The sequence below is a fragment of the Chionomys nivalis genome, chromosome 2 (assembly GCF_950005125.1).
Source record: "Chionomys nivalis chromosome 2, mChiNiv1.1, whole genome shotgun sequence".
Classification (NCBI taxonomy): domain Eukaryota; kingdom Metazoa; phylum Chordata; class Mammalia; order Rodentia; family Cricetidae; genus Chionomys; species Chionomys nivalis.
In genome coordinates, this window is record NC_080087.1 from 133407987 (window position 1) to 133428180 (window position 20194).

Consider the following 20194-nt stretch of genomic DNA (forward strand, 5'->3'; position numbering starts at 1 on the left):
TGAGACAGGGTTTCTTTGTAGCTTTGGGGCCTGTCCTGAAACTTGCTTTGTAGACCAGACTGGCCTCAAATTCACAGAGATCTGCCTGCCTCTGATTTTCCCCAGTGCTGGGATTAAAGATGTGCACCACCACCACCCAGCCCCATACCCATTTTTTAAAAAAAGATTTCTTTATTTTGTTGTATGAGTGTTTTGCCTGCATATATGTGTCTATATTTACCACATACATACCTGGTATCTGAAGAGTGCCCTGAAGCTGGAGCTCTGACTAGTTGAGAGCTACCATGTGAGTGTTGGGAATGAAAACCCTCCTGTGTACACAGCGAGTGCTCTTACCACTGACTATCTCTTTAGCCCACTGGTACCCATTTTCTTTGTTTGTTGAGACAGGGTCTCTCTACATAGCCCTGGCTGTCCTGGAACTCACTCTGTAGACCAGACTGGCCTCAAACTCAAGAGAGATCCTCCTGCCTCAGCCTCCTGAGAAGCTGAGTGCTGGCATTAAAGGCAAGGACCACCAAAAGTTTAACTGTCCCCATGCTCTCCTTTCCTGGTAATCGAACCTCTTAAACACTAGGCAAAAGTTTTACTGCTAAGTTATATGTCAGACCTTTTCTTTACTTAATTTGGGACAGGGTCTTGCTAAATTGCCCATCCTGGATCAGAATTTGCTCTACAAGTCAAGCTGGACTTGAACTTGTGATCCTCCCATTTCGGCCTCCTGAGTAGCTGGAGTTATAGGCCTTTTCCATCAGCCTTGGCATTAAATTAACTTTCCTTCTCCCTCCCTCCCTCCCTCCCTCCCTCCCTCCCTCCCTCCCTCCCTCCCTCCCTCCCTCCCTCCCTCCCTCCCTCCCTCCCTCCCTGTCTCCCTGTCTGTCTCCCTGTCTCCCTGTCTGTCTCCCTGTCTCCCTGTCTCCCTCCCTGTCTCCCTGTCTCCCTCCCTGTCTCTCTTCCTCTCTGTCTCCCTCCCTCTCTGTCTCTCTATCTTTTTCTCCCTTTTTTAGATAGGATTTCTCTGTGTAGCCCTGACTATCCTCGAACTCACCTCTCAGAAATCTGCCTGCCTCTCCTCCTGAGTGCTGGGATTGAAGGTGTGTACCCCCACTGCTCAGCTGCATTAAACTCTTAACTTGGCATTTAGGTTTGGAAAATTTCGCTGTCCTCAGTCCCTCTACTCCATACCCTCTTAGCCCAGTTGCTTAACCCTTGTGTATACCGTCTCGTCTCCGTAGTGTTTGGTGTTTGTGAGCTCTCCTGCTCCTATCCTTAACATGGATACTTCTTCAAGGTTAGCTCTGCTGCTGTCTCCTTTGCAGACTGAGCCTTTTGTCCAACAGTGAACACTGGTAACACTTTCTACCTCACCGTAGGCTCACAGTTGTCATGCTCATACATAGGGTGTTTATGGCGCTAATTAGCCCGGCTGGAATGCTGAATTATAGACCTACTATGACACACCGAGAAACAATTTAAAAATTTGCTGTTCTAAGGCTCTACCTCATTAACATCCTGACCCAGTAGATCTGGGGTAAGTCCTGGGAATCTGAAACTTGAAGACACTCTTAGATTTTCCCTTCCCAAACGCACTCTCAGTAGGCACCTGTGACTAGCTTGGAAATCACTGGGTGAATTTGGAATTGCAAGCTTGTGCCACTGTGCCTCTTTTTGAGACAAGGGTCACCACAAATCCCCCAGCCTAGACTTGGATTCAAGGTAATCCTCCTGCTTCTGCCTCTGGGATATTGAGCATACATTTATGTGTCTCCAAGCCCAAGCTTCCGATTGTTTCCCCTGTGTTAGATATAGGAAGCCTCAGTCCGTCTGCCCCACTGTGTTAGTTCCTGATTGTCGCCTCTTTGGCACTATTCCATTTGGGAGTGTGTTTATCATGTGTAAATCACATCACAACCCTTTTCACTTTGCTCTCCTTTGGCGATTAGCATAATAGACCACAGTGGGTGCCGAAGTATGTGCCTTTAATTTGTGTATTTCTAGTAGAGGCTGTGCTGCAAAGGACGTATCTAGGAGATACTCTAAATGGAAGTGCATGAAGTAGCTCGCTATGGGCTGGTAGGAAATAAAGCAACCGCCCTAAAACAAAACAAACCTGAGGCTAAAGACAAGTAGCATTGACGCACAGTCTCTGGGAGTGCTTGTCTTGCATTTACTTACAGTAGAAGAAAAAGATCAACTAACACCAGTCCTTACGTGATGTGCATTGTTCCTGACAATAAAGAATAAGGTCAAATTTGTCCTATAGAAAAGTTGCCATTTTTGCCATTGGTGGTGGTAGGCGATACTGAGAAGCACAGCACAGCACCGTGAGCGTAGATGTACCGTCTGTCAGCAGTCCGTTAGCATGGTTGGAAGCTGAGAAAGCCCATCAGATGCCTCTGTAGCAGCAATGGCAGTCCCATGGTTCCTGCACCACATGCTCTCTGAGATTTACACCAGGAAGTGTTGGTAGAGGGGACTGCTGTTTCTGGTGTGGCTCTGTTTTTCGTGAAGGTACTATGTCTGTATCCTTGAAGTGAGCAAAGAAATGTTTGTCCTGCTCTGGTGCCACAGTGCCTGCTGAAGGCGTGCTGAGCTGAGTACTGCTGCCCAGTTGATGACTTTCCACTTGTTTTCAGGGCTACGGGGATCTCTCTAGCTTACTAAGTTGGTGTTCAGATAGATGCCACAGGAGTTTTAAACCTGTGCATGCACCAACACACATTCATTTTCACTTCATCTTTCTTATATGAACTTCCCTGTGATCAGTTTCCACCTTTCTCTCTGCACTTCCAGGTCGAATGCTGATGACGTGGAGAGCAGGAGCTCCAGGGTGACCCAACTTTGCACTTATTTTCAGCAGAAATACAAGCACCTCTGCCGCCTGGAGCGGGCAGAGTCTCGACAAAAGAAATGCCGGCACACTTTGAGAAAAGCGCTGCTGCAGGCAGCCAGCAAAGAGCCCGAGTGCACTGGCCAGTTGATCCAAGAACTGCAGAGAGCTGCGTGCGGTCGAGCCAGGTTAGAGCCTCAGTTCCCAGCTTCCCGTGCTTGTCCTTCTGTTTCCCTTTATATAAGCTCTGAGGAATTGTTTAGGCTAGGTGAGGCGAACATCTAAGTCCCACGTAGTTGAGCACTATGTCCGGTTTGCTGCCTGGGTAGCAGGACTGCACTCCTTGGCCGGCGGTGAAGTGAAGCATTGACTATTTCTTTTCTTCCTGGAGTTGCATTAGAATTTATTCATTGAAGATAACTGAGAATGTTATTTCTTTGCAAACAACTTTGTGAACCAGTGTTATCCAGTCTAGCTTCAAAACCTGGATCCTCCTGTCTCAGCCTCCTGAGTGTTGGGATGTAGCAGATACTACTTCATCTGGCTGAGAACATTGGCTGTCTTATAAACAAAACAAAATTGAACACTTAACATTTTTCCTGTTATTCAAAGACATAATTATAGTTTTTTTTAAATTATATATTTTTAACCATAAAGGTAAACAGTATTTTCATTTTATAATAAAAATATATTTTTCTAGTGTTAGTTAAGCCTTTTTCTTTTAAATCCTTTCTTTTAATGTATATATTACCTTATATATTCACATAGTTAATTATGTTTCTTTGTTTCTTTGTTTATTGAGACAGGCTCTCACTATACACTTAGGCTGACCTTGAATTTATGCTCTCCTTTCTCAGTCTCCTAAGCATTGAGATTTCAGGCATGTGCCATTGTATCCAGGAAAATAGGGATTTTACTGACTGTGTAATATAGATATCTGCCGTTAGACATTCTCAATTTTATGTATTTAAGATAAAATTGACCTGTATTGTTGAAAAGTTATTTTTTTAATCTGGTATGGTGTTATACACTTGGAATTTCAGCACTGTGTAGGCTGAGACAAGAAGGTCCTGAGTTCAAGCTCAGCATCAGCTCTGTGAGATTCAGACCACATAAACCAGAGAAAAATAACACAAAGCAAAAAGATCTGTGTTCAGTTTTTCCCTTTAAAAGTATATCATGCCTACTGTCCTACATTGTCAAAGATTCATTTGGAAATATGGTTTTATAGTACTTGCATAATTTGTTAAATAAAAATCTGCATATTAGAAATCAGTTTCATGAAGAAATTTTAATAAAAGTAAGCTAAATACCTTTTAAGAGTAGTTTATATGCCAAGTGGTAGTGACATACACCTTTAATACCAGCACTTGGGAAGCAGAGACTGGTGGATCTCTGAGTTCAAGGCCAGCCTGGCCTACAGAGTGAATTTCAGTACAGCTAGAATTACACAGAGAAACCCTATCTCAAAAAACAAAAAAGCAAAAATGTTATTTTTAACCCCAAAAAAGGTAGATTAAATTTTCTGATCTTATTTGTACATAATTCTCAAATATATGTGTGTGTGTGTGTGTGTGTGTGTGTGTGTGTGTGTGTGTATTGTGGTTATAATTGTTTTTAGTTTTATCTGAAATACTCATTTAAAACATTGAATTGAGTTAAACATCTTGCTTTAAGGAAATGTCTTTTTTTTTTTTACTTTTCTTCTGTTGGGGGACAGTCTTGTCATGTAGCCTTGGCTGACTTGGAGTTTGATATGTCGAGCAGTCTGGCCTTAAGCTTACGGAAACCATCTCACTTCCGAGCACCGGAGCTGCAGGCGTGTGCCCCTGCTGCTTACCGGCTAGGGTACTGCTGCCGAAATTTAGATATGTAGCTCCTCACTGATTTAAAGAAAGACTTACTCTTTTTAGTTTTTATAATTCCAGAAGATACCTTTAAGTGCATATGTGTAGGAAAAAGTAAGTTTACATGAGAAAAATATGTCACTGATTGGACTATTGGTGTTTCAGAGTATTAGTGTATGTAATTAAGTCTCGTGCTGTAGACAGTCATTTCCGAGGATGCAGAAGCAGTGTATGTAGTTCTGAGAGCGCCAGCTGGTGAGCGGATGAGCAGAATGTCACACGCACAGGTCTGTTCTCTCTCTGGGGAGACTGTTTGCTACTTCAGCGTTCGTAAAATAATGGTGTCTAACACTTATGGCCAAAAGCTGTCACTGTATAGTCAGTGAAGTTCTGTCTCCAGCAGAAAGCAATTTCTGTACGTAGGCATTGTACACCTCAGTCCTAATACGTGGTAATAATCTTGTCAAAGGTGTGGGGGTCTAGAAGTTGAGTTGAGGCAATTTGGTGGTGTGGAAAACTGTCTTTATGACTTTTTTCTTTTCGGTGGTTCTGTGAGTTTAATCCAGGTATGATAAGGCAGTGGCTTTCAGAGCACCTCCTAAACCAACTTTAGTGATTTTTTTTTAATGAATGATAAGTGTTATCAAATGATAAAATACCAAGTTGGACTGCTGGGGGATGTGGCTCAGTGGTTGAGTGATTGATTAGGATGCATGAGGTTCTGAGTTCAGTTCCCAGTACAGGTGAACAAACCAGCAAACAGCTTTTAAACTGACTTGGTGTCATTTGGCATCGATCATGCCACCTAAGATTAATGAAGCAGTAGGAATTTTCTTTGCTTTTTTAGTGCTATTTGGATGACACCGTTATTTAATAACTTGTCTGTAGAGTTTGGGTTTGTGAGAGAGATTGGTAAACTGAACCGTAAGGTAACATTAAAAGTGAAGCCAGTGAGATGACCCAGCAGGGAGAGCCATGTGCCCGCAAGCCTATGACCAGAGAGAGAGAGAGAGAGAGAAGCTTGTAATCCTAGAATTTAGGATGTAGGCCTCAGGAATTCATGGTCATTCTTAGCTACTTAAATGAACTTGAACTTAAAAGCAGCCTAGACTACATGAGACCCAAAAAAATAGATAGCTCGTATTATTTAAGTATTTATAGAAATTATCTGTTTTATATTGAGTACAATGTTGTATAAAAATCTAGACCAAGCAGCTTGGATTATATAGCTTAGCTGCTAATATAATGCAGCCTTCCTTATGAAAAATTAACACATTGTTTTTACGGGCTGAAGTTAATAGTGTAGCCATCTTTGAGGGGCAGTGTAAAAATATCGTGAGTAAGCTGGGCGATGGTGGCGCACGCCTTTAATCCCAGCACTTGGGAGGCAGAGGCAGGCGGATCTCTGTGAGTTCAAGACCAGCCTGGTCTATAAGAGTTAGTTCCAGGACAGGCTCCAAAACCACAGAGAAACCCTGTCTCGAAAAACCAAAAAAAAAAAAAAAAAAAAAAAAAAAAAATATCGTGAGTATGAGCTGAAGGTGTGGATGGTCATTCATGTGGTCTTAGTGTGGTCTTAGTGCCAGTCCCAGCACCACTGAAAAGAAACTGAATATTCTTCTTGTTTGTTTGTTTTGAGACAGGGTCTTACTATGTAGCCTTGGCTGGTCTGGAATTCTTGATGTAGACCAGACTGGCCTCAAATTTACAGAGAATCTCCTGCCTCTACCTCCTGACTGTTGGGATTAAAAGCCCATGCCACCCATCCCAGCAAGATATTTAATATTCTAATGATTTCCTTTTCTACCTTTGTGAGTTCATTTTCTGTTTTTAAGGTGTGTGTGTGTGTGTGTGTGTGTGTGTCTTTATGGGCTCATGTGTGTCTGTAAGCTGAAGGTGCCAGTTCTGTCCTTTTACCATGTGTGTTTTGGGGATAGAACTCAGCAGATTTTGCAGATTTGGTGCAAGCATGTTTACCTACTAAGCCATCTTGCTGGTGCTTACAGTTCTTCCTTTGTTTTTTGAGAGACTCTCATAGCCAAGGCTCCTCCAGTGCTCCCAGCACCTTCCTAGTGCTGCGATTGTGGGCTTGTGTCAGAGCACCTGGCTTAGGTAGTGCTGGTGACTGAGTGGAGGGCCTGCTGCAGACATTGCCTACTGATAGAGAATGCCTTGATTAAAGTCAAGATAGCGTTTAAATAATGAAGCATGGAGTTACAAAATGTAGCAAGCTTTTGGATAGGTTCCAAGTAAGCACATTTTGAAGGATGTATATGTAGCTTAACCATATCTGCATGTTCATGTTCCCTCTCCCAGTTAGGTGCTCAGGCGCCTTTGTAGACTTACTGTTCTGGCACTAGGTGGCCCAGTGGTCGTGATGACAGTAGAGACTGAAAACCAGCTCAGTGGATTACTGTGCGCCCTGTCTCCATGGGTGTTACAGGTGTGTCCCATCTCTCCTCACGGCAGCCCTGGCAGCTAATGGTACCTTTGGTCTCTGCTTCGATGAGGCTTAGGAGAATCTGTGTAAGATGTCACTTAGTGAAGAGGCTCTGTCCATTTCATGGTCTTTATTCAGTGACAAGAGAAAACCCACGAGTTGAGCATAGTGGTTTATGCTGTGATGTGATTTATATACTGGGGAATCTGAAGCAGCATTGCTGTGAGTTTGAGACCAGTCTGCTGTACAGTTCCTTTTATGTTAGCCCGAACTATATAAAGAGACCCTGTCTCCAAAGAAACCAAAAACATAAAAATAAAAATCAACAAAACCAAAAAACTAAGGGAGAGTGTCTAGCACTCAGGAGGTGAAGGCAGAAAGCCTGTCTCAGAAAACAAGATAAAACCAAATAGGTGTATTTGAAAACCACTGTGATGTAGCTGTTTGCTTTGAATGTTAGTGGGTCAGCTAAATAACACATTTGATAACTGAAATACCTGCTTTCTTTAATTCATTACTTGTTTTTAATGACTATGCATAGTAAAGATAGTTACAGTACGGGTGTTGCAGAAACATAGTGTTGAATGTTTATCCTGTGGGCCAAAGGAGATGGGCAATGGGTAAAGGTGCTTGCCATCCAGCCTACTGACTTGTCTTTGATCCCCAGAACCTACGTGGTAAAAAGAGAGACCCAACTCCCTGGAGTTGCCCTCTGACCTCCACAGCTTTGCCGTGGCTTGTGCTTGTTCATGCACACACATAACAAGATAAACATTTAAAAGAAAAAAGTTACCCTGGATTGTTAGAGCACTTAAAATGAATTTTGCATTTTTCCTTCTTTAGCTGCAGCCAGACCAAGTTGAAGGAAGTGGAGCCAGCAGCATGCAGCGGAACAGTGAAGGGTGAACAGTGCTCTAACAAGGCCCTTCCCTTCACCAGACATTGTTTCCAGCGTATCCTTTTTAACTACATTAAGCAGGCATTGGCGTTACTAACTCCTTTGGGGCTATGTTCTTTTTAGTTTTGTTTTGTTTGTGAACTCATTCTTAGAACAGGCTGGCCTGGAACTCACAGAGATCTCTCTGCCTTTGCCGTCCCCGCCCCCATTAAAGGCGTGTACCACCACTGCCTTGCTTGGAGCTTTGTGCTTTCAACCCCGTGGTATTGGAAGTTGAAGTCGAGTCTTCCACAGGTTAGACAGCTGCTCTCCCACTGTACTTCATTTTAAAGTCAAGCGAGTACTCCCTGCCGTGCTTCTCTGTGAGGTGGTTTCACTGTGTAGCTGAGGTTCGCCTCAAACGCAGGAGTCTCCTGCCTCAGTGTCGCCACTGTTGAGACTCCAGGTGTCCACAACTACGCTGTCTGGCAGAAAACAAAACAAACAAACAAAAAACCCTTGTGAAATAAAAGCTAATTTCTCGTTTTCATATAGTCCTGAACAATTTTCTGGTTCCGTCATTGTGCTTACTCTTTAAATTTGCCGATCCTTCAGTGTCTTTTCATTACACTGTTTGGAAAGGCAAGACTCGTAAGTGCACAGACGTGAGCTCTTTCTTTGTCTCCCACAAGGAGGGACTGGGGTCTGTGCTAGAGTTGAGAGGTCTGCCTTCTAAGCAGAGAAGCAAAGCAGGTTCTGCTGTTGAAGGATTTCTTATTAGAATGGAATGGAATGCTGGGCCTTTAGGGGCATTCACCCTGAAACTATGATTGTTGATGGAAAGTCAAATCACTTCTTTTATTGTTTGTTTTTCAAGAAAGGGTTTCTCTGTGTAGTTCTGGCTATTCCGGAACTCGCTCTGTAGACCAGGCTGGCCTCAAACTGAGGCTCTGCCTCCTAAGTGCTGAGATTAAGGGCGTGCACCTGGCACTTTATTTTATCTATCTATCTATCTATCTATCTATCTATCTATCTATCTATCTATCTATCTATCTATCTATCTATTATCTATCTCTATCTAGCTCTGTCTCCATCCACCCATCCACCCATCATCTACGGACAGGGTTTCCGTAGCCCCAGTTGCCCTTGACCTCACAGTGTAACTCACAATCTTCCTTTCTTCTCACCTGTATGTGTGTTCTGTGGATTGAACTGAGGATGTCAGTCTTTCAGAGAAACTCCCTTAACCCACTAAGCCATCTCACTTGGTCAGTACTCTATTGGTCAGTAAATATTTTTATTAAATATTTAAAACTGAGTAGCTCTTAAAATGCTTATTTTTGCTTTCTTCAGACAGGGTCTTGCTATCTGTCCCTGATTGCCGGTGAACTTGTGGTGGTCATTTCTTGACCTGAGTGCTGACGTCCCAGTCTTGTGTCATCACACCCAGCTGAAAGTATTCCATACGAGCAACTACTCTAATTTGCAGTCTTCCTTTTGTATTTATGTATTTGAGATAGCATTAATTAGTTTATAGCCCCGCCATGTCACTATGTAACTAAGCCTGACTGGCCTGAAATTTGATTCGCTCCCCCAGATACTGGGATTACTCGTCTGTAATGGTGTCCCTGGATGTTCCTTGTAGTTCTAGAGGACCTGATTTCAGTTCCCAGAACCCACATGGTAGCTTAGAACTATCCATTCCAGTGCGGTTGGCATACAAACATTCAATCAAAACACTCATACATAAGTAAAATAAAATAAAATACCTAAGAAAATTAAGTGCTGCTTTTGGAACAGTCTTTTTAGTGGGGATTTTAGGAGTATGTTAACAAGAAAATGATCTTGTTCATTCGAGTTACAGAAATTAGTTCAGAATGGCCATAAAGGAGACTTGCCTGAGAACCTGCTAGCTAAGTAGACTCCCTCAGAAGTGTCAGTTAATAAATAAATAATGATGATATCGTCACTATTATCATTTTCCTGTCAGTGCTTGAATGAGAACATTAACTTTACAGACAGTGGCACAAGTAAGGAAAGTAGCAGGTTTTAATTCGGGCGCTGGGTTGAACAACGCAGTGTGCTTTCCCTGACTGCAGACCCAGACATCCTCCTGAACCGCTCCCAGCAGCTCTTCTCCAGCTGCACTGCCAGGTTTGCAGACGGACAGCAGTGCTCTGTGCCAGTGTTCGACATCACACACCAGACGCCCCTGTGTGAAGAGCATGCCAAAAAAATGGTGAGTTTAGAGTTTGCCTCAGTTCTGTAGTCAGGGCTGTCAAAACTGTTGATGACCTTTCCTACTGGGAAATAGAAACTATTGAGAGATGTGTGATAATGATATCATTAAGGAAGTACTATAAAAGCAACGATTTTTTTTTTTACTCTGTGCTATGTTGCCATTGACTAAAAAATTTCAAAATGTGTTTTGAATTTGAGGCCCTTTTTATAACTAAACCAAACCCCCACAGTTTGAGGGGATATTTAGTAAAGTTTGAATGTCTCTAATTCAAAAACCCCAAATCTTAAGGTTCTAATAAGACATATCACACCCAAAAAATACAGGTTTTGGAGCCTTCCAGATTGTGGTTTTAAGATTTCTAGAGGAAAGATTCCAATATGAAAATTCCACACAAATACGCAAAAAACTCAATGGTCCCTCAATGCTTCAAATGAAGAACAGTAGCCCTCAATGCTTCAAATGAAGAACAGTAGCCCTGTAATTACTCAAAAAAAATAGTTTAAAAAACCATCAGTCCATGCTCTCCATGTCTCACATCCACAGTATAGTAAAGAGAGATTTTCTGATACAAAGCAAATTTTTTTGAGCTCTGTCTTTGCCTTCAGTTTTTCTTTTTTATATGCAGTTCTGGGAATGATTTGGATGGTTTGTAAAATTCAGGCAAAATACCAAGCTTTTCTATAATTTTGTTGAACTTAATTATTGCTTTTGTTAATGCTGGCATCATGAATCCTAATTAATTTAGAATAATTTGGAGGAGAGAAACATTTGAATTAGTCAAATATTTGAATTATGAAATTGCTTACAATGATTTGTTTTGGAGTGAAGTTAGCTTAGTAGTTGCATACTTGCCTGTCAGGAACTAGAGAAAACAAGCCCCTCAAAGTGGAGTTGCCTTGTGTCCACCCACAAGCTGTTTTGAGGTGCTGTGCCGGGTACCAGCTGTACCACATGGCTGAGGAAGGGCCTTGTGTTCTCTGCAGTTTCATGGACTAGGTGGTGGGTTTACGGTTCTGGCTTTGTCATCAACTAGTATAGTTAGGCGGTGAAGCCACCTTCCTGATCTGTCCCCTTGCTAGCAAATTGACTTTACCAAGAACTTCTGTTGTGTTTAGTTCCTTGTTAGGAGGATCATGCTTTGAGAAATTTGAGTATTAAACTTCATATAGAAATATTGAGTTCACTTCCCTAGTTAATTAAAATATATTTAAAGTATGGACTTTTGTTTTGTTTTGTTTTTTGTTTTTATCTATGAAATGGTCCTACCTGTCCTGGTACTCACTCTGTAGACCAGGCTGGCTTGAACTCAGAGATCCACCTGCCTCTGCCTCCCTAAAGGTATGCACCACTCACTGCTGCCTGGCTAAGTGTGGGAACTTTTTCTTAGTTGATTCAGACTTTATGTGAATGAAGGGTGTTTTTGTGGTGTTTGTGTGTGTGTGTGTGTGTTTCTTCTGTTTTTTTTTTTTTTTTTTTTTTTTTTTTTTTTTTGCCAGGGTCACTGTACTCAATGATGGAGGTGGCTCTTGTGTTTATTTGTTGCTTTCATTGGTTAATTAATAAAGAAAACTGCTTGTCCCTGATAGGACAGAAAATTAGTTAGGCGGAGTAGACTGAACAGAATGCTGGGAGAAAGAAGCCGAGTCAGGCAGTCACCATGATTCTCCCACTCCAGACAGACACAGGTTAAGATCCTCCCTGGTAAGCCACCAGCTCGTGGTGCTACACAGAATATTAGAAATGGGTTAGATCAATATGTAAGAGCTAGCCAATAAGAGGCTGGAACTAATGGGCCAGGCAGTGTTTAAAAGAATACAGTTTCCGTGTAATTATTTTGGGTAAAGCTAGCCGGGTGGCGGGACGCAGCCCGCCGCTCCACCACAACAAAACCAACCCCGAACTCAAGAATTATGTGCTTCAGCCATCTGAGTACTAAGAGTACAAGTGTGAGATCTGCCACACCCAGCTTCCTGTATGCTTTTGAGTATGTATATGCCTGTTCATGGGTGTATGCACTTGTATGTGTAGGTGCCAGACTGATGATGGGTGTCTCTGTCCTTTTCACCCTTATCTTTTGAGATAGCTTCTCTTACTGAGCCTGGAGCTCACTGATTGGCTTAACTGGCTGGCTGCCTGGCCAATTCCAGAGATGAGTGTGTCTCTGCCTCCCCAGTGCTGGGATTAGAGATGCCTGGTGCTGTGCCCAGCTCTGATGGGGATGCTGACCATCTGAACGCAGGGCCTCGTGCTTGAGCATTGCTAAGCAGACCATTTCCCTAAGCCTCTGCTTTCAAGCCCTCCTGTGGACCTTGGTTGATCATTCCAGACATCCTTGTTGGTGGGGCCCTGAGGCTTTCACAGCAGTGTGGGAGGACCCAGCTCTCTATGCTGATGTCATTCCCACAGACATCCCAGACCAGGATCTGTATTAATGGCTTAAGAGGAGTTAATGTGAGCTTTTTTTCTTTCTCTTTTTGCCTGGTGGTGAGGTTTGAGATAGTATCTTCTATATCCCAGACTAGCCTTGATCTTGGCATGCAGCTGAGGATGAGACACTTCTGATCTTCCAACCTGCACCTCCTAAGTGCTGAAATGATAGGCACACATGTCACCCCTGGGCCTCCGGCATCAGCAAGCACTCTGCCGAATCTTCAGAACTATTTTTAAAAATAAGTCTGTGAGTTAAGAGTCTCTACCTAAGCCCTGAGCAGTAGTGGCACACGCCTTTAACCCTGCACTCAGGAAGCAGAGGCAGGTGGATTTCTGTGAGTTCCAGACCAACCTGGTCTATAAAGAGTTCCATGATAGCCAGGGCTACACAGAGAAACTCTATTTTAGAAAAAAGAAAAAAAAAAAGAAAAAGAAAAGAAAACAGAAAACAAGAGTCTATACTTAGGTTTACATGAAATATTTTTTTCAGATTTTTGATTTCCTTGTCTTTTTCTCTGATTTGATGCTAATGGTGTTCACTCCAAACATTACTGTCTGCAGCTTCTTAGCTGTTTAGTTAAGAGCTGTTCCAGGATCTGTAGGATGAAGAGTGTATCAACTGTTTAAACACTGTCTTATATAGCATCAGGAAAAAAATGTTTCTAGTTGTAGATACAATGCTTTTTGATAAGTTGGAATTTTTGTTTTATAACTATTAAAAGAACTTATTAAAGAACTGTTTAGATGCAGATTTTTAATCTTCCTCCTAGTCTCAGATATATTATTTGGCATGCAAAAGGCAGTGCTTTCTTTGTTCTAAAATTATAATACAACTTAATCTACTCTGTTCTTTGTTTTCCTTTCTCACTGGGTTGTTGCTTTGAGAAGAAAGCTTGTGATTTGTTCTTCAATAATGAGTATTTGTAGCCGGGCAGTGGTGGCACACGTCTTTAATCCCAACACTCAGAGGCAGAGACAGGCAGTTCTCTGTGAGTTTGAGGCTAGCCTGATCTACAGAGCTAATTCCAGAACGCTAGGGCTGTTACACAGAGGAACCCTGCTTGGGGTTGGTATTTGTTTCACTAACATCAATTTTATGCCCTGTTCTTTTTACCCTGCTATTCCTGGTGCCTATCTGGTACACATTTTTGTGTTGTTTTTGCCTAACCTATACCAACAGAGTGTATGACTTAATTCAAGCAATATGAGCTGTAACTGTGTCTGATGTGTATGTAGGTAATGCTGCCTGTGACCGTCATGTGGCTGATAGCAATTATAAAACGCTCCTCAGTTGCAGAGATAGTCAAATGTACATCTTAGGATTCTGGAACACAGTGCCTTTGTTCAGGCAGCTCTTGCCAAGTTCTACAGCGTGGCTGCCTCATAAACAGCAAAAACTTCTATCACATACTTAGCAGATGCCAGGGCTCCAGGACCAAGTGCGAAGAATAAATGCTGGAAATGTAGACTTGAGGTCGTGGGTTCACTCTCTTTTTCTCCACATTTCTTTCTGTGCTTGGCATACGTGCACCTGTGTGGGCACAGAGCACAGCTTGCAGGGGTTGATTCTTCCACCATGTGGGTCCCAGAGATTGAGCTCCAGTTGTCAGGCTTGATGGGGCACCAGCCAGCTCCCAGATCATGACACAGAGACTTACTATTAGTTATGAATGCTGGCCTTAACTTAGGCTTGTCCCACTAGCCTTCATAACTTAATTTAACCTGTTTTACCTCATCTATGTTTTGTCTTGGGACTTTTAACCTTTCTTTCACTCTGTATACTCCGTGTCTGACTGGCAGCCACCTGGCCCTAGGTGTCTCCCTCTCTTGTTCTCTCTCCTCTTTGAAGCCTAGATTCCTCCTCCTCCTTACTCTCTCTGCCTGCCAACCCTGCCGGTCCCTCTTTTGCCTTGCTGTTGGCCATTCACCTTATTTTTAGACCAATCCGGTGCCTTAGACAGGCAAAACAACACATCTTTACATTGCTAACAAATTCAGCATAAACAAATGTAACACATCTTTGCCTAGTTAAAGTAATAATCCATAACACCTTTTACCTCATAAACATCTGGCTTTTCCCTATGGGGTTTGCAGAGGGCCCAGCTAGCTCCTGTCTTGTATCACTTTTATATGAGCAATAATCCTATTTCATGAGGTCTCTATGACTAAAGGCCCTACTTCCTGATATCATCATCACATTGAGGGTTAGGAACTCAACAAACGAATATCAGGCGACACAAATATCAAGCCTGTTTCATATGATAGGTAGAATTAAAGACTCTGAAAGTTGAGAGAGAGCAAAATTGTCACTTTCTGATTCCTTGGCAGTTCTCTTCCCTTGCCTCTTCACACAGCCTTGTCCTTACGTTCCTCTTTGTTTCTTATATTCCCTCCCTCCCTCCCTCCCTCCCTCCCTCCCTCCCTCCCTCCCTCCCTCCCTCCCTCCCTTCTCTCTCTCTCTCTCTCTCTCTCTCTCTCTCTCTCTCTCTCTCTCTCTCTCTCTCTCTCTTTCTTTCTTTCTTTCTTTCTTTCCTTTTACACTGTTCTTTCTGCGTGTATGCCTGCAGGCCAAAAAGGGCATGAGAACTCATTATGGATGTTTGCCAGCTACCATGTGGTTGTGGGAATTGAACTCAGGACCCCTGGAAGAGCAGCCAATGCTCTTAACCACTGAGCCATTTCTCCTGCCCCCAATTTTTGTTTTGTTTTGTTTTCTTTCAAGACAGGGTTTCTCAGTGTAATATTGCTGGTGCTCCTGGAACTATATTGTAGACCCAGTTGGCCTGAACTCTCTGAGATTCGCCTGCCTCTGCCTCCCAAGAACTAGGATTAAAGGTTTGCACCACCACTGCCTCCATATACATTTCTTAAAGGATTCTTACTATACCATGGATCCCTCTAGTCTGCACCTCCAGCCCTTTCCTCTGGCTCTCTAGAAATGTCATATCTCAAATTGTATGTAGGTCAGGATAAATGCCTTGACTCCTCTCCTGAATTTGCAGCTTCAGTTGTATGAGTTAGTGAAGGAAGTGGGCCCCAGCATAGTTACAAGTGCAGCCTAACAAATTTATAGGCCGGTGTCAAGTTGCAATTTCAAGAGTTTGAACAACCACTGAACTAATGGTAATTGTCATTAAACAGTTAACCCAGCTAGAATGGGTATTTTAGTTTCATATTCCTTTTAACCTCACCATATCCAAGGAGCTACCAGAGGATGTAACTCAGTGTGCTTAGCATGTATGAAGCCTTGGGTTCAATTCCCAGCAGCAAAACAAAACTAATTCAAATTGAGAGCTGCAGGAGGCTCAGTGGCTAAGAGCACTTAACTTTGCAATCACAAGGACTGGAGTTCTGTACCCACAGAACGAGCTGGGCACCTCCCAGGTGCCTGGAACCAGCTCCTAGAGATCCACTACTCTCTTCTGACCGTGACATGTGCACATGCCTGCGCAAACATGTACATATATTCGTGTAGATGTACACACACATAAATAATGAAATAAAAATAATTTCAATTCGATGAGTCCGCACTTTTTTATTTATTCATTTTCTTGACTATTGAGATGGCTGGCCCTCTGAAGGCACTGCCCTCCACCTGTTCAGCCCCACACTGCTGCAGGCTGGCTTATCTTGTAATATTTCTGCCATGTGTTCTCAAAAATGACTCCCGGGTGGAAAAAAGTCTCTTATTGCATATTAAGTTTAAAATTGAGATATTCAGAATCACATATGCTCTATCCCTAAGCTTCTTCACCAAATAGCTTTTTCTTGTTTGTGTGCTTTCCTTTGGCCTAGATGATCTTCCTTAAAAGATCCATGTCTTTTAAGATCTACTATTGTTCATTTTCTATGTGTTGTGTTATCCTTTTCTTGATGTTTTCCCATGGGAAGAGTAAGTTCTTGGAGAGCATAAATTATCATACCATCTTGATTGTTCTTTGGCTTTGCTGAAAATCAGATTTTGGCTTGCACATACGAGGCAGCATTCCACCATTGCTCTGTACCCAGGCCCTCAAAATGCCTTTAGGTAAATGTGGTGCACGGTGTGTATGTGTGTGCGAGCGCGCGCGTGCATGTGTGTGTGTGTGTGTGTGTGTGTGTGTGCGCGCGCACTCGTGCGTGCCTGTGTGTATGCGTGTGCATGAGAGAGACGGAAAGAGGGAGAGGAATTAAGGTAATTTTTTGTACTTTTTGTATATAGCTTTAGGCATTTATGTAGATTATTAAGAGAAATTTGTGATAGTTAAGATTTTCCAGATACTCTGTTTTTTTAGATAATTATTTTCATGTATATGGTGTTCGCCTGTGTGTATGTGGATTACATCTGTGCTTCATATCTGTAGAGCCTAGAAAAGGGTGTCAAGTCCCTTGGGATTGGAGTTACAGACAATGTGGGTGTTGGGAAGGGACCTCAGTCCTCTAGAAGAGCAGACAGTGCTCTTAACCACTGAGACTTGTCTTCAGCCCTAGATATATTTATTTTAACTTATACACAAAAAGTACGAATGAAATAATGTGATGTTTCAATATTATACAATATTTAAACTGGATAAAACAGAGCTTTCAAGTACTTAACTTTTTCCTTTGGAGACAGGGTCTTGTATTGACTTTGAATTTCTTTTTTTTTTTTTTTTTTTTTTTTTTTTTGGTTTTTCGAGACAGGGTTTCTCTGTGGTTTTGGAGCCTGTCCTGGAACTAGCTCTTGCAGACCAGGCTGGTCTCGAACTCAGAGATCCGCCTGCCTCTGCCTCCCGAGTGCTGGGATTAAAGGCATGCGCCACCACCGCCCGGCTCTTGACTTTGAATTTCTGACCCTCCAGCCACCACCGGCCAAGTGCCTAGGTTCCTGGTATGCACCACCATACTGTTGTCGTCCCGTGCCAACCCGGACCCCAAATTATTTCTCTGGACAAGAGGGGAGGCACGGGAATAATGGAGACAACTTACATGGCTTTATCGGGAGGGAGATTCTCAGGGATCCCTCATGAAATCCTGAGTTCACATCCTGAAAATTCCTCCATTTATTCTCCAAACAGCCTTATATACCAAAACATAGACTGAGGGGGAAATTCATTAGCATTCTGTTTCCTAGGTAACCAGGCAAATGTCTCTGGTCAGGTCCACACCTTTGACCACACCTTTCTATGCCCGTTTTGTTACATCTCCCTATCTTCCTGCTCCATATGCCAGCTCTGTCACGTAGGCTGAATTAACATCTCTTTTCAGGCATCCTCCAAAATACAAAGGAGCAGAACCACATCCTGACCCTTTGTTAGGGAGATGACCCCCTCCTGTGTGGCAGGTGCAAACTATGGCCTGAGATTCTGGCCACTATAACATGTAGAAATAGGGCCTCCACCACACCTGGCTTTAGGTGGTACTGGAGAGCCGACTCAGGGCTTGGACATGCCAGGCGGGCACGGTACCTGCTTAGCTACATTCCCAGCTCCTCGCCTCTCTGTGGTGAAAACTGAGCTTTCTGCTAGTTCTGAGGTGGACGAGGCTTGCCAGCCCATAATCACCTTGTCGTGCACTACTGTGCCAGGAGTGAAGGGTGGAGTAGGTTTAAAAAAAAATCCTCTGTTCATTTCAAAGGATAACTTCTTGAGAGGAGATAACTCCCGTAAAGTTCAGCACCAGCAACCGAGGAAACCCAGGAAAAAAACGAAGCCCCCTGCACTTACCAAAAAACACAAGAAGAAGAGAAGGCGTGGACCTCGTCGACCCCAGAAACCAATTCCCCCTGCAGTGCCCCAAGGGAACCTCAGCATGCCCACCAGCGTCTCACTGCCAGTGGAGGCCTCGCAGATCCGGTCAGTGGGGGGGGTGGTGTGGGGGGGGCTTTCCTCTGGGGTGTGGCCTCGGGGTTGTCCCAACCTCCACAGCCCTACCCTTCAGTTGTCTTTGACAGATTTACCGGTGGCTGGCTAAGTGCAGTACACTTTCATTGATGTCAGTTTTGTTATTATGGCAAGGAAAATAGATGCAGAAATTGAGACTCTCAAAATGTTTACTCTCAAGGTTTTCTGTTTTAACAGAAATTAACACGTTATAATAGATGTATGTAATTTAGATATGATTTTTTTAAGCTTTGGCAGACTTTTTGATCAAATGAATTTCAGTTCAATCTTGTCCATTTATTTCATTTTTAAAGTTATTATCTTGATCAGATTTGAAATTTTGCTGGAACATAGATATACTAAATGGTGATCCCTGCTAGTGATTTGAAATCATCACCTGAATGGGTAAAGGCTGTAGGGATTTGTGACTGTGTAGTGAGGTGTCTCTTTCTGAATGGGTAGAGGCTGTAGGGATTTGTGACTGTGTAGTGAGGTGTCTCTTTCTGAATGGGTTCAGGCTGTAGGGATTTGTGACTATGCAGTGAGGTGTCTCTTTCTGAATGGGTAGAGGCTGCTGAATGGGTAGAGGCTGTAGGGATTTGTGACTGTGTAGTGAGGTGTCTCTTTGTGAATGGGTAGAGGCTGTAGGGATTTGTGACTGTGTAGTGAGGTGTCTCTTTCTGAATGGGTTCAGGCTGTAGGGATTTGTGACTGTGTAGTGAGGTGTCTCTTTCTGAATGGGTTCAGGCTGTAGGGATTTGTGACTGTGTAGTGAGGTGTCTCTTTCTGAATGGGTTCAGGCTGTAGGGATTTGTGACTGTGTAGTGAGGTGTCTCTTTCTGAATGGGTTCAGGCTGTAGGGATTTGTGACTGTGTAGTGAGGTGTCTCTTTCTGAATGGGTAGAGGCTGTAGGGATTTGTGACTGTGCAGTGAGGTGTCTCCTTCTGCAGCGTTTTGCTTTCACATTTTCTCGTGAAGTGAGGAGAAATCATTTTTATTTATTTATTTGTTTGGAGATAGAGTCTCGTGTATTCCTAAACATCTCATCTCATGTATGTTTCCGTCTCCTGTGTTTGTACTGAATGTCTGGGGACCCTGAAGCGTGTAGTGAGGGGAGGTGGGGCAGCCTAGATAACTGTGCTGTCTTTGTAGTAGTCCTTCCACGCCAGAGCTGAGTGCTGATGAACTGCCGGATGACATTGCCAACGAGATCAGTGACATTCCGCATGACTTAGAATTGAGCCATGAAGACTTTGCGGATGTCCTGCCACGGTTGCCTGATGACTTACAAGATTTTGATTTTTTTGAAGGTATGATTGATTTTGAAATGGTTCATAAGAAGAGAAATAAGTTTTATTTTAGACTTTTGAGACAAGCTCTTAACCATATTGAATTAACAATGCCCCTGTCTCAGCTCTGGAGTCCTGGGATTATGCCCAGTGTCACCAAATTCATCCTGGAAATACTAATAACTTTTATTATTATTGTTGCTGAGCCCATGATGTATGTGTGTGTTTGCACAGCACACATGAATGTGGAGGGTATGGGCTAGCTGGGGAGAGCATTCTTTTCTCCCGCTTTCCCATGATCTCCAGGGATTAGACTCAGATTGTTGGCCATGTGGGGCATGTACCCTTACCCACAGAGCCATTTACTGCCCAGTTTATTATGAATTTTTTAAATAGAA

The 20194-nt window shown here is 43.0% G+C and overlaps 1 protein-coding gene across 2 annotated transcripts in view; it reads left to right on the plus strand.

Moving 5' to 3' along the window:
* The window catches only part of Ino80d (INO80 complex subunit D), a 63008-nt gene that overhangs the window by 36371 nt on the left and 6443 nt on the right, over nt 1-20194 (plus strand). For both annotated transcript variants that reach the window (XM_057762711.1, XM_057762712.1), the window contains 5 exons: nt 2794-3018; nt 7961-8070; nt 10100-10233; nt 18262-18479; nt 19660-19817. In XM_057762711.1, the coding sequence (XP_057618694.1) occupies nt 2794-3018; nt 7961-8070; nt 10100-10233; nt 18262-18479; nt 19660-19817 (845 nt within the window). The remainder of the gene's footprint in view (nt 1-2793; nt 3019-7960; nt 8071-10099; nt 10234-18261; nt 18480-19659; nt 19818-20194) is intronic.